This window comes from Oncorhynchus masou, chromosome 13, assembly GCF_036934945.1.
Source record: "Oncorhynchus masou masou isolate Uvic2021 chromosome 13, UVic_Omas_1.1, whole genome shotgun sequence".
Taxonomy (NCBI): Eukaryota; Metazoa; Chordata; class Actinopteri; order Salmoniformes; family Salmonidae; genus Oncorhynchus; species Oncorhynchus masou.
In genome coordinates this window covers 9,127,138-9,139,521 of record NC_088224.1, presented here as the reverse complement: position 1 = coordinate 9,139,521, position 12,384 = coordinate 9,127,138, and the positions used below count along the sequence as shown (strand labels likewise).

The 12,384-nt window shown below is 43.2% G+C and overlaps 2 protein-coding genes across 2 annotated transcripts in view; one reads left to right on the top strand and one right to left on the bottom strand.

Annotated features, from left to right (window-relative positions):
* The window catches only part of vars2 (valyl-tRNA synthetase 2, mitochondrial), a 31,507-nt gene extending 22,855 nt beyond the window's left edge, over window positions 1-8,652 (bottom strand). The window contains exons 1-15 of the mRNA XM_064982885.1: window positions 8,385-8,652; window positions 7,802-7,990; window positions 7,625-7,706; window positions 6,932-7,032; window positions 6,166-6,287; window positions 5,884-5,950; window positions 5,686-5,783; window positions 4,850-4,931; window positions 4,267-4,386; window positions 3,721-3,829; window positions 3,437-3,529; window positions 3,101-3,187; window positions 2,165-2,292; window positions 1,961-2,064; window positions 73-154 (exon numbers count right to left, since the gene is read on the bottom strand). Of these exons, the coding sequence (XP_064838957.1) occupies window positions 73-154; window positions 1,961-2,064; window positions 2,165-2,292; window positions 3,101-3,187; window positions 3,437-3,529; window positions 3,721-3,829; window positions 4,267-4,386; window positions 4,850-4,931; window positions 5,686-5,783; window positions 5,884-5,950; window positions 6,166-6,287; window positions 6,932-7,032; window positions 7,625-7,706; window positions 7,802-7,987 (1,461 nt within the window). The 5' untranslated portion in view covers window positions 7,988-7,990; window positions 8,385-8,652. The remainder of the gene's footprint in view (window positions 1-72; window positions 155-1,960; window positions 2,065-2,164; window positions 2,293-3,100; window positions 3,188-3,436; window positions 3,530-3,720; window positions 3,830-4,266; window positions 4,387-4,849; window positions 4,932-5,685; window positions 5,784-5,883; window positions 5,951-6,165; window positions 6,288-6,931; window positions 7,033-7,624; window positions 7,707-7,801; window positions 7,991-8,384) is intronic.
* Window positions 8,653-8,657: 5 nt separating this feature from the next.
* ppp1r11 (protein phosphatase 1, regulatory (inhibitor) subunit 11) lies at window positions 8,658-11,825 on the top strand. Its single transcript, XM_064982884.1, has 3 exons — window positions 8,658-8,947; window positions 9,325-9,433; window positions 9,616-11,825. The coding sequence occupies exons 1-3, from the start codon at window positions 8,870-8,872 to the stop codon at window positions 9,798-9,800; spliced, it is 372 nt and encodes a 123-aa protein (XP_064838956.1). The 5' UTR covers window positions 8,658-8,869; the 3' UTR covers window positions 9,801-11,825.
* Window positions 11,826-12,384: the final 559 nt, after the last annotated feature.

Sequence of the window (12,384 nt, the reverse complement as noted above, 5' to 3'; positions counted from 1 at the left end):
GGGTGCCACTGAAGCAGACAGGCTGAGGTGACCTACAGCAAATACTACAACACAAAGAGACAGTCCAATCACCTGTATGGCTCTCTGGGCCATCTCTCCACAACGCACAAACCACTGCTTCTTCAACAAAGGTTCAATGACATCCCCAGAACGACTGACACACAGGAGGGGGAAAGAGGACAAGAGAAATAATTAGCAGAATAAGACAAAAAAAGCTTTAACATAGCAACTGGGTGTGGCCTTAACTCTATGGTGAGGTCAGTAGGATAGTAAACAAGATGCTGACGATCCTGACGTGTTACCCTGACATGTTACCCTGACGTGTTACCCTGATGTGTTACGTGTTACCCTGACGTGTTACGTGTTATGTGTTACGTGTTACCCTGACGTGTTACCCTGACGTGTTACCCTGACGTGTTACCCTGACGTGTTACGTGTTACCCTGACGTGTTACCCTGACGTGTTACGTGTTACCCTGACGTGTTACGTGTTACCCTGACGTGTTACGTGTTACCCGACGTGTTACCCCGACGTGTTACCCCGACGTGTTACCCCGACGTGTTACCCCGACGTGTTACCCCGACGTGTTACGTGTTACCCTGACGTGTTACGTGTTACCCTGACGTGTTACGTGTTACCCCGACGTGTTACCCTGACGTGTTACCCTGACGTGTTACGTGTTACCCTGATGTGTTACCCTGACGTGTTACCCTGACGTGTTATGTGTTACCCTGACGTGTTACCCTGACGTGTTACGTGTTACCCTGACGTGTTACGTGTTACCCTGACGTGTTACGTGTTACCCTGACGTGTTACCCTGACATGTTACGTGTTACCCTGACGTGTTACCCTGACGTGTTACGTGTTACCCTGATGTGTTACCCTGACGTGTTACCCTGACGTGTTATGTGTTACCCTGACGTGTTACCCTGACGTGTTACGTGTTCCCCTGGCATGTTATCCTGGCGTGTTACCCGTTCTGTTATTCAGTTCATTTTGGGAAACTGATTGGATTTCTATGTGAAATTGCAGGAGGTGGGCATTCTGGATGAACAGCAGGTAACCACATCAAACCCATATCTCTTCTGTACACATATTAGATTACTGACTAAGTCAAAACAGCTTCTGTCCACATATAGATTACTGACTAAATCAAAACAGCTTCTGGGATAACTGAAAAAACCCTCTGTCCTATATGTCACTTGTAAACATACTGTCTTTCACTGCAAAAGTAATCATCTTTTTAATTTATCCCATAATCTGGGTTTGATTTATCAGGGCACTACCTTATCAGGGCGCTACATTATCAGGGCGCTACATTATCAGGGCGCTACATTATCAGGGCGCTACATTATCAGGGCGCTACATTATCAGGGCACTACATTATCAGGGCACTACATTATCAGGGCACTACATTATCGGGGCACTACATTATCAGGGCACTACATTATCAGGGCACTACATTATCAGGGCGCTACATTATCAGGGCTCTACATTATCAGGGCTCTACATTATCAGGGCACTACATTATCAGGGCACTACATTATCAGGGCGCTACATTATCAGGGCACTACATTATCAGGGCGCTACATTATCAGGGCGCTACATTATCAGGGCACTACATTATCGGGGCACTACATTATCGGGCACTACATTATCAGGGCGCTACATTATCAGGGCACTACATTATCAGGGCACTACATTATCAGGGCGCTACATTATCAGGGCACTACATTATCAGGGCACTACATTATCAGGGCGCTACATTATCAGGGCGCTACATTATCGGGGCACTACATTATCAGGGCACTACATTATCAGGGCGCTACATTATCAGGGCACTACATTATCAGGGCACTACATTATCAGGGCGCTACATTATCAGGGCACTACACGATGTGATTCGAACACCCTTTCTGTCTCAAGAGAGAGGGAACAGACAGTGAATGTCTCCCTCTACCTGCAGACAGGTAAAGACATGGCATGATCCCTTTTCCCTCTGAACAGCATCTTCTCTGTCAGCGCATCGATCACTTGTTCTCTGGCATCAAAACGCTTCACTCCCTGTGATGGGAGGGAAAGATTAGATATCTCTCAGATGTTACGCAACTGCCAGACAAATCACAGTAACCGACAGCAACAATCTCTGGATGAGATAGTGTACCTCCAGCCATTGGCCACAGAGAGGGGTCATTGTGCCGTCTCCTCCAATCACAGTGAGGCGAGGAAGAGAGTGCCGCTGGGAAAGCAGGAAGTCAGTGTGGTCGTGAGCTGGAGTAACTTTTACAGCACCTGAGAAACACAGACAGAAACAAACGGACAGACAGAGACAGACGCAGATGGACAGAGAAAGAGAGCGAGAGAGACAGATAGACAGGACAGAGAGAGAGACAGACGGACAGGACAGAGAGAGAGAGAGACAGCCAGAGAGAAAGAGAGGGAGAGAGACAGACAGACAGGACAGAGACAGACAGGCAGATAGGACAGACAGAGAGAGAGAGAGAGAGACAGAGACACAGACAGAGAGAGAGACACAGACAGAGAAAGAGAGCGAGAGAGACAGATAGACAGGACAGAGAGAGAGACAGACGGACAGGACAGAGAGAGAGAGAGACAGCCAGAGAGAAAGAGAGGGAGAGAGACAGACAGACAGGACAGAGAGAGAGAGAGACAGCCAGAGAGAAAGAGAGGGAGAGAGACAGACAGACAGGACAGAGACAGACAGAGAGACAGACAGGCAGATAGGACAGACAGAGAGAGAGAGAGAGAGAGAGAGAGACAGATAGACAGGACAGAGAGAGAGACAGACGGACAGGACAGAGAGAGAGAGAGACAGCCAGAGAGAAAGAGAGGGAGAGAGACAGACAGACAGGACAGAGACAGACAGAGAGACAGACAGGCAGATAGGACAGACAGAGAGAGAGAGAGAGAGACAGAGACACAGACAGAGAGAGAGACACAGACAGGACAGAGAGAACAATAAAGAAGGAATGGTTTTCAGAATGATCTTTGTTTTGTACCATAACAGCCTTTAGCATAACTAGCTTGTTCTTGTTCCTGACACATTGCTGTTCAAATTCCATCAAGACCGTTCCTGTACCTGTACCCAGCTCCATGTCCACCATAGTGTCAGTGATGATGGGTAAGAGTCGGTCAGCGAATGGGTGTCTGCACTGTTTACCATGAACTGCCTGCAAGACAAATAGGAGTGAAACATTTAGAAGTCTCAGCTAAAAGACAACTAGTAATCATACACAGTGGTACAATAAAGATATCGAGGGTCCTCAGGATTTAATCTGAAGAATACTAGCCTGATATCGAGGGTCCTCAGGATTTAATCTGAAGTATACTAGCCTGATATCGAGGGTCCTCAGGATTTAATCTGAAGTATACTAGCCTGATATCGAGGGTCCTCAGGATTTAATCTGAAGTATACTAGCCTGATATCGAGGGTCCTCAGGATGCACAGCGATGGCCACATCACCCAACATGGTCTCAGGACGAGTGGTCGACACTGCCACCTCTCCATCTAATAAAGAGAAAGAGAGTATAAACAACAGGAAAGATGGGAGAAATCCCAGACAACAGCAGACATACAGGAGGATCACAACCCAGATACTGAGATTACATCTCAAATGGCACCCTATTCCCTACACAGTGCACTACTTTTGTCCAGAGCCCTAAATAGGGTGCCATTTGGGACTCAACCCAACCACTCACCCTGGCCGTCTATAGGGTAGCTGAAGGTGACCATGGTCCCAAACTCCACCCTGTTCTGGTAGCCAGGGACAGACAACATGGTTCTGCCAGACAGCTGCTTGGAGTCAACCTGCAGGAAGCGTCAATACATCTCTCATATAAAACACCACGATGATTCATCATCTCAAGTTAACAATTTGAAAATAACATCTTATTTAACTGCAGACAATAATTTGTACAAACTGAAGCTGTACATCATTTTCTGTAGCACATAGCAAAGATGATGTTGTTGCTAAAGTGACATGCTAACACTAAGAGAGTAGAGGGTCTCGTCTAATAGTTAAGACTAACCTCTATCTCGGAGATGATAGACTATCTCAGAGATGATAGACTATCTCAGAGATGATATACTATCTCAGAGATGATATACTATCTCAGAGATGATAGACTATCTCAGAGATGATATACTATCTCAGAGATGATATACTATATCAGAGATGATATACTATCTCAGAGATGATAAACTATATCAGAGATGATAGACTATATCAGAGATGATAGACTAACCTCTATATCAGAGATGGCCGACTCCAAAGCACAGCTCCAGTTGACCAGCCCCTCTGAGCGATAGATCAGACCAGAGTCACACAGCCTTACAAAGGCCTCGGTCACAGCACTGCTGAAGCCCTGAAAACACCCACACACAAAAGGTACGTACACACGGGAAGAAAGAGCTGAGCAGAAGAACGGACAATAACATAACCTGTATGTGATAACGACATCAATAACATAACATACTACAATAACAATACTATAACAGTGTGGTATATAAGTAGACAAGACTTGCTTTCTGTTTCTGATGAACACCCCCTGGACAGGACACTAGTCTATCTCCTGTTTCTGATGAACACCCCCTGGACAGGACACTAGTCTATCTCCTGTTTCTGATGAACACCCCCTGGACAGTGCCGTATCTCCAATCTATTTCCTTAATTCTGAGTGCTGAGCAGAGACTCATAGGGTCCCATTTTTACTGTCTTTGGTAGGACTTGGCCGGGGATCGAACTCCCAACCATCCAATGTCAGGGCGGACATTCTAACCACAAGGCCAGTGAGTCTGTGATGATGTAGTGTAATATTACTGTCTTACTGGATCCATGGTGAAGCAGGCTCTGCTCCAGTCCAGAGACGCACCAAGTTTCCTCAGCTGGTGATAGATCTCCTCTCCCTTCCTGGAACACACACACAGACAGAACCCATACTAGAACACAGACAGAACCCTTACTAGAACACACAGACAGACAGAACCCATACTAGAACACAGACAGAACCCATACTAGAACACAGACAGAACCCGTACTGGAACACAGACAGAACCCGTACTGGAACACACAGACAGACAGAACCCGTACTGGAACACACAGACAGAACCCTTACTAGAACACACAGACAGAACCAAATGTGAAAATAGAATCATCTTGCTTTATCTCATTAAGAAGATGGATAGTTATAGGATTCTACTAATGACAGTGGAAAGCAGTGTCAGAGAACAGCAGGCAGAGGAGAGAGAGAGAAAAAGAAAAAGAGAGAGAGAGAGAAAAGGAGAAAGAGAGAAAAAGAGAAAAAGAGAGAGAGAGAGTGAGAGAAAAGGATCGAGAGAAGAGAGAAAATGAGAGAGAGAAAAAGAAGAAAGAGAGAGAGAAAGAAAAAAAGAGAGAGAGAGAAAAAGAGAGAGAAAAAGAGAGAAAAAGAGAGAGAGAAAAAAAGAGAGAGAGAGAGAAGAGAGAAAAAGAGAGAGAGAAAAAGAGAGAAAAAGAGAGAGAAAAGAGAGAGAAAGAGAGAGAAAAAGAGAGAAAAAAGAGAGAGAAAAAGAGAGAGAAAAAGAGAGAGAGAAAAAGAGAGAGAAAGAGAGAAAAAGAGAAAAAGAGAGAGAAAAAAGGAGAGAGAGATGAATAACAAGAGGACAGAAAGGGACCTCATACTCACTCTTTCTTCCACGTCCACACCTCCTTTAGAAACTCCTCCCTGCTGAGGTCCTGTCTTCGCTTCCCTCGTTCCCTAAACAACCTCCTCTCCACCACCGTCTGAGATTAAGACCAGAAGGTTGGACACGGGTTTTACATTTAGCTTGAAAGAGAAGCAAATGTGAAAGATAATATGGATAGTCAGGTCAGGGAGACATACCTGTGTAGCGATGCCTGCATGGTCACAGCCTGGTACCCAGACAACTTTGTAGCCCTGCATCCTCCTCCTGATACAACCACACATTCAATCAGTACAACAATACACTTCATCACATCTCCTAAAACATGTCAAATACATTAGCCATTCAAAAAGTAACACATTTCAGCTCTGAGAGATCTCATACGACAGATAGGAATTTGATGCGGTGCCATTTCATTTCAGCCAAAAAAATAAACATCTCTAAACCGACTGATTCTATTATTGTCCGTGAGAAATAGTTACCAGCGGACCAATGCATCCTCTACGGCCACTGTGAGTGCATGGCCGAGGTGCAGCGTGCCAGTCACATTAGGCGGAGGGATACACATTGAGAAGGAGCGATTCACAGCATGTGGCAGTCCATCCTAAACGTTGATACAACAACAAAAATAACAACATGGGCATTGTAGAGCTGTGTTATCTGGATAGATTGTTATTAGAGCTGTGTTATCTGGATAGATTGTTATTAGAGCTGTGTTATCTGGATAGATTGTTATTAGAGCTGTGTTATCTGGATGGATTGTTATTAGAGCTGTGTTATCTGGATAGATAGTTATTAGAACTGTGTTATCTGGATAGATTGTTATTAGAGCTGTGTTATCTGGATAGATTGTTATTAGAGCTGTGTTATCTGGATAGATTGTTATTAGAGCTGTGTTATCTGGATAGATTGTTATTAGAGCTGTGTTATCTGGATAGATTGTTATTAGAGCTGTGTTATCTGGATAGATAGTTATTAGAACTGTGTTATCTGGATAGATTGTTATTAGAGCTGTGTTATCTGGATAGATTGTTATTAGAGCTGTGTTATCTGGATAGATTGTTATTAGAGCTGTGTTATCTGGATAGATTGTTATTAGAGCTGTGTTATCTGGATGGATTGTTATTAGAGCTGTGTTATCTGGATGGATTGTTATTAGAGCTGTGTTATCTGGATGGATTGTTCCTAACACGGGAGCATCATCAGGCAGTTTGAAATATGGCTTATTATGATGCTCTATTCTCTTACATTGATCTCTGGGGTGAAGAAGCCTTCCTTCTCCCACCACGGGTACCAACTGGTCTCCACATACTCCGGGCTGTAGGACGAAGGGAAGGGCAGGGTGGTGTCTAAACAAGGGACGGTGAGGAACAAGAGAGGAATTTATTTAGCGAGAGAGTGTTGCCACACGGGAGCAAGGCGAGTGCGTCAATAGACCACTTGTTGTATTATCCCAGTGAAACCAGCCTGATCTCTGCGTTCATGACAGGACGTAAGGGTGGGTGGAAGTCTTTTAGGACTAGGAATTGCCAGGGACCTCACGATACGATATTATCACGATACTTTGGTGCCGAAACAATATGTATTGCGATTCTCCTGATTCTGTATGTATTACAATTCGATACTGTGATTTTTATTGAGATTTGATGTTACAAACATATTGCTCACCATATGTCTGCTGCAGAGGGACAAGACAGAGACATGAGAACGAGTTTTGATCAGTCACAGAAATAAAGTGCTGAAAACACATTGGCTCCCTATTTAGAAAGAAGATGGAAAACAAACTATGAAGGAAAAATCCGGGAGTATTGCCAACTAGCGTAAAAAATATTATTGCGATATTGTCAAAACGATACAATATATATCTTCAAAAATAATATGCTGATATGTAACTGTATCCATTTTGTCCTCCATCACTAAAGTCTTTGGGACATTCATTACCTTTCTTCTCTCCAGGAGGTGTTGAAACACTGTACGATATCCTCTCTTTCTCACTCCATTTCATTCCTTGATCTTCAACATTCTGAAAATGGATTTAACTTTCATGTAAAACAAAACAAGTCTATGTCTTTGTTTGTTATGTGTAAGAGTCCACTAACTAGGAGTGAGGTCACCTACGTTGTGTTGACTGCTCAGTATGGCCTCCTCCTTATCTCTCCTCCGCCTCTCTTTCTCCGCCTGGGTCCTGGGAGTAGATTGAGGAGGAGGTTTTTCCGCATTGTGAGAATAGAGCCTACGTGAACATTGTCTGTGTATTGCCCTCTCTGCTGCCCTCACAGAGAGGCCACAAGCGGACCTCCACATCTCCTGCAAAACAAATCAAGAGAAAATGAAAGCAAAGCAAATAAGGCAGCCAGTGATTTCCCATAGACGACGTGAGTCTAGGAGACCCTTCATTGGAAAAATGTTAAAGACATTTTCAAATCTATTCCAATCATCCATTTCAAACATGCCATGGGTCTAGGCATTTGCTTTCTGTTTGCGAATTACGCTGCCTGGATAAGTGCATGAATGATGATTGAAGCTAGGTGATACATTGGGGTAAAACAGACTCAAGAGAATAATATTTTAAATGCACCTCTTCAGAGACTTCTGTCACTTTGCTACATTGCTGTTTTATAGTCATACTCATAATAATATATATTGATTGAGCGCTGTTGACTACATTATTCCAATGAATGATAAATAATATGTGCTCTACCTTCAAGATGACGTGCTCGTGGGCGCAGACATGTTAAACAAGCTGCGACCTTTCAACTACGACCGAACGGAGAATATACTCATTTGTTCACTATATCTTAATTGTAATTTGTTTGACACTTTATCAAACACTTTATGAATTATGTAGAACTGATAGCCTAAACAGATTTTACAATTTCTTATTGACTAGCTATGTCTTTCGTGTCCCAACCATAGCAAAAGTGCATCAAGCTCAATGTTCCCCACCGGACTCGTTTGTGCGGGGAGCAACTGGAAGTGGTCCGTCTGGAAATTCCTTCCCCCAAAAATCTTCTCGTCGAACGTCCAACGAGGAGTCAGAGTATCTCGACAGGGTTGATCACGATTAATTCGACTCAACGTGTCGGATTGAAGAAACAGAGTGATTGTTGTTCATAAAATAACGTCAGTTGACATTTCGCTTGTTGACAGCTGGTGCGAGTTCAGAACCGACAGGTTAATATCAGGATGGCGGAGGCGCCAGGTACTTCTAGCGAGACGATAACGGAGACCGTTCAAGTTGACACACCGCCACCGCCCCAGCAGGTAAGCTAGCTATAGAAACTGCTATAATTAGCGAATAATATGATGAAGAAGGATAATAACTAGGTAGATATGCATCATGTGGCCGCACCAAAGATTGGAGCTAACGTTAGCTAGGTATTTTAACTAACTACAGTTAGCTAGTTAACATTAGCACCACAGTCATAATAACCGTTAGCTCGCTCATAGAATCATGACGAAATTATTTTATCTTACTTCACTTGATCTAGCCTAGCTGTCAAGTTTAGTACATTGCCAGTTGTACACGTAAATATGATGTTGACTGGCTACACGGCCCTGTTGACAAGAGAAACACCCATTGCCTGTTATGTGTATGAAGGTGAATCTCAAAAACAGGCTCCTCTCTGCGTGTCTCTCAGGAGGGACGTAGCCTGACCATCAAGCTGAGGAAGAGAAAGACTGACAAGAAGGTGGAGTGGTCCAGCGACACAGTGGACAACGAGCATCTGGGAAGGAGGTCCTCCAAGTGTGAGTGTCCATTTCCCACCTGTTTCCCGACTGTTCAGATGCAGTCACCTGTTCTGTCATCGTCCCAGCTGGCTCTCTGCAATAGATACCTGAGGGTGATGTTATTTACACAGGCCTGTGCATGCTGCAGTTCTAGATATTATTGGTGGCTGATGACTGAGTATTCTTGACCCCTCCCCCAGGTTGCTGCGTCTACGAGAAGCCCAAACAGTTTGGGGAGTCCTCCTCTGAGAGTGAGGGAGATGACGAGGGCTGTGGAAGTGCACACTGCATTCTGGGACATGGGAAAGACGGCAGGCATGGACACAGAGGAGGGGGTGGGGGGAGTACGATTCCTCCAAGCTCTGGGGGATCACATGCCCACTAATGATTAGGAATGGTGCTGAGGTGGGAATGGAGCATAGGGATTCTTCAGTCGATGACAATGACACATTATACTGCTACACACACACACTCATTTAGTTCAGTCACTGCAGTACTGAGAGGAAAAGGACAAGAAGAAGATAAAACTGAGGGAGGGAGAGAGCCTATATTTCTGCCTGTACCCCTTTTTCTTATCAATCATTTTCCTTATTTTTATAAATAATAATTATCCTTATTTATTGATTTGTCGTAATACTTGATTTTACTTAATTATGTGTCAGTATCTTAGCCTGAGTGCCAGACAGTGTTCCTTCTTGTCAAACAAGGATTTGGAAATATCATTATGTAACATTGTAGAGTGCATATAGTGTAGTACCCAGGCTACCACTAGGTCTGGGTCCCAAGTGACACCCTGTTCCCTATATACGGCCCTGGTCAGAAGTATTCACCCCTCTTGGCATTTTTTCTATTTTGTTCCATTATAACCTGACATTTTAAATGTATTTTTATTTGGATTTCATGTAATGGACAGACACAGAATGGTCCGAATTGATGAAGTGAAATGAAAAAAAAAATACTTGTTTCAAAAACAAAAAACGTGAAAGTGGTGCATATGTATTCACCCCCTTTACTATGAAGCCCCTAAATAAGATCTGGTGCAACCAATTTACCTTCAGAAGTCACATAATTAGTTAAATAAAGTCCACCTGTGTGCAATCTAAGTGTCAAATGATCTGTCATATATCTACTGAGATCATACATCTGTTCTAAAAGGCCCCAGAGTCTGCAACACCACCAAACAAGCGGCACCATGAAGACCAAGGAGCGATCCAAACAGGTCAGGGACATAGTTGTGGAGAAGTACAAAGTATTTTTTTTAAATATCAGAAACTTTGAACATCCCACGAAGCACCATTAAAATCATTAAAAAATTGAAAGAATATGGCACCACAACAAACCTGCCAAGACAGGGCCACGCACCAAAACTCACAGACCAGGCAAGGAGGGCATTATTCAGACAGGCAACAAGGAGACCAAAGATAACCCAAAAGTCATGTGGGAGACTCCCCAAACATATGGAAGAATGTACTCTGGTTAGATGAGACAAAAATTTAGCTTTTTGGCCATCAAAGAAAATGCTACGTCTTGCGCAAACCCAACACCTCATCACTCCGAGAACAACATCCCCACAGTGAAGCATGGTGGTGGCAGCATCATGCTGTGGGGATGTTTTCCATCGGCTGAGACTGGGGAATCTGGCCAGAATTGAAGGAATGGTGGATGGCGCTAAATACAGGGAAATTCTTGAGGGAAACCTGTTTCAGTCTTGAAGACATTTGAGACTGGGACGAAGGTTCACCATCCAAGGAGGACAATGACCCTAAGCATACCGCTAAAGCAACACTCGAGTGGTTTAAGGGGAAACATTTAAATGTCTTTGAATGGCCTAGTCAAAGCCCAGACCTCAATCTAATTGAGAATCTGTGGTGTGACTTAAAGATTACTCTACACCAGCGGAACCCATCCAACTTGAAGGAGCTGGAGCAGTTTTGCCTTGAAGAATGGGCAAAAATCCCAGTGGCTAGATGTGCCAAGTTTATAGAGACATACCCCAAGAGACTTGCAGCTGTAGTTGCTGCAAAAGGTGGCTCTACAAAGTATTGACTTTGGGGGGGGGTGAATAGTTATGCACGCTGAAGTTTTCATTTTTTTTTGTCTTATTTCTTGTTTGTTTCACACCCAAAAATATTTTGCATCTTTAACGTGGAAGACATGTTGTGTAAATCAAAGGATACAAACCCCCCCCCCCCCAAAATCCATTTTAATTCCAGGTTGTAAGGCAACAAAATAGGAAAAATGCACAAGGGGATGAATACTTTCACAAGCTTTATAATTATTATTTTTATCTCTGTTTCAAAGTAATGGTTTTAAAAACCTACAATAATACTTAAACAGCAATCACTTCTTGTTTTATGGACACATTGTTTTACATAAACTATCAGTAAACATTAAAGATTTTTAGGGAGTATTTAGGACCGGTTTTATTTTTGTATATGTTTTTTGTGGGACACCGTTTTCAGGAGAAGTTTTGAGATAAGCTGGTCTTGTTATTCTTATTTTCACGTGAAATTGCTGTAGTCATTACGTATCACCTTTTAGTTGAGTGCAAAATGTGTTGATGCAGTGTAGTCTGTCCATCCTTTACGGACAATCCTCAGGAGGGTTGAGTACATCAGTCTCGGCACTTCAAATAAGAACAGAATTGGTGGCAAATTGCCTTAAATTCTGAGATGTCAAACATTCTTTCTAATAATGTTTCAAGAGAAGATATTGAAAGGATAAAAATATTTATTTTGTATTTATGAGGTTTGAGATGAGAGATGTCAACTTATAAGAATCAGAAAAAAAGCTCACAAATCACACATCCTTTTTTTTTGGTCATTTAATGAATTATCCCCCTCTGAGAAGGAATGCACTAGGGCAATGTTGGCACTAACTAAAGCTGCATGCTGATTGGTTTATGGAAAGAAAGTTGCCTTTGGAAGTTCTAGGCTTTTGCATCATACCTATTGGCACTTTATCTGCTG

Bases quoted from the DNA above. Each gene is read 5' to 3' on its own strand.
- ppp1r11 (XM_064982884.1), top strand. From the start codon at position 8,870: ATGGCGGAGGCGCCAGGTACTTCTAGCGAGACGATAACGGAGACCGTT. The intron at 8,948-9,324 runs GTAAGCTAGCTA...CGTGTCTCTCAG, and splicing joins CACCGCCACCGCCCCAGCAG to GAGGGACGTAGCCTGACCAT. The intron at 9,434-9,615 runs GTGAGTGTCCAT...CCCCTCCCCCAG, and splicing joins GGGAAGGAGGTCCTCCAAGT to GTTGCTGCGTCTACGAGAAG.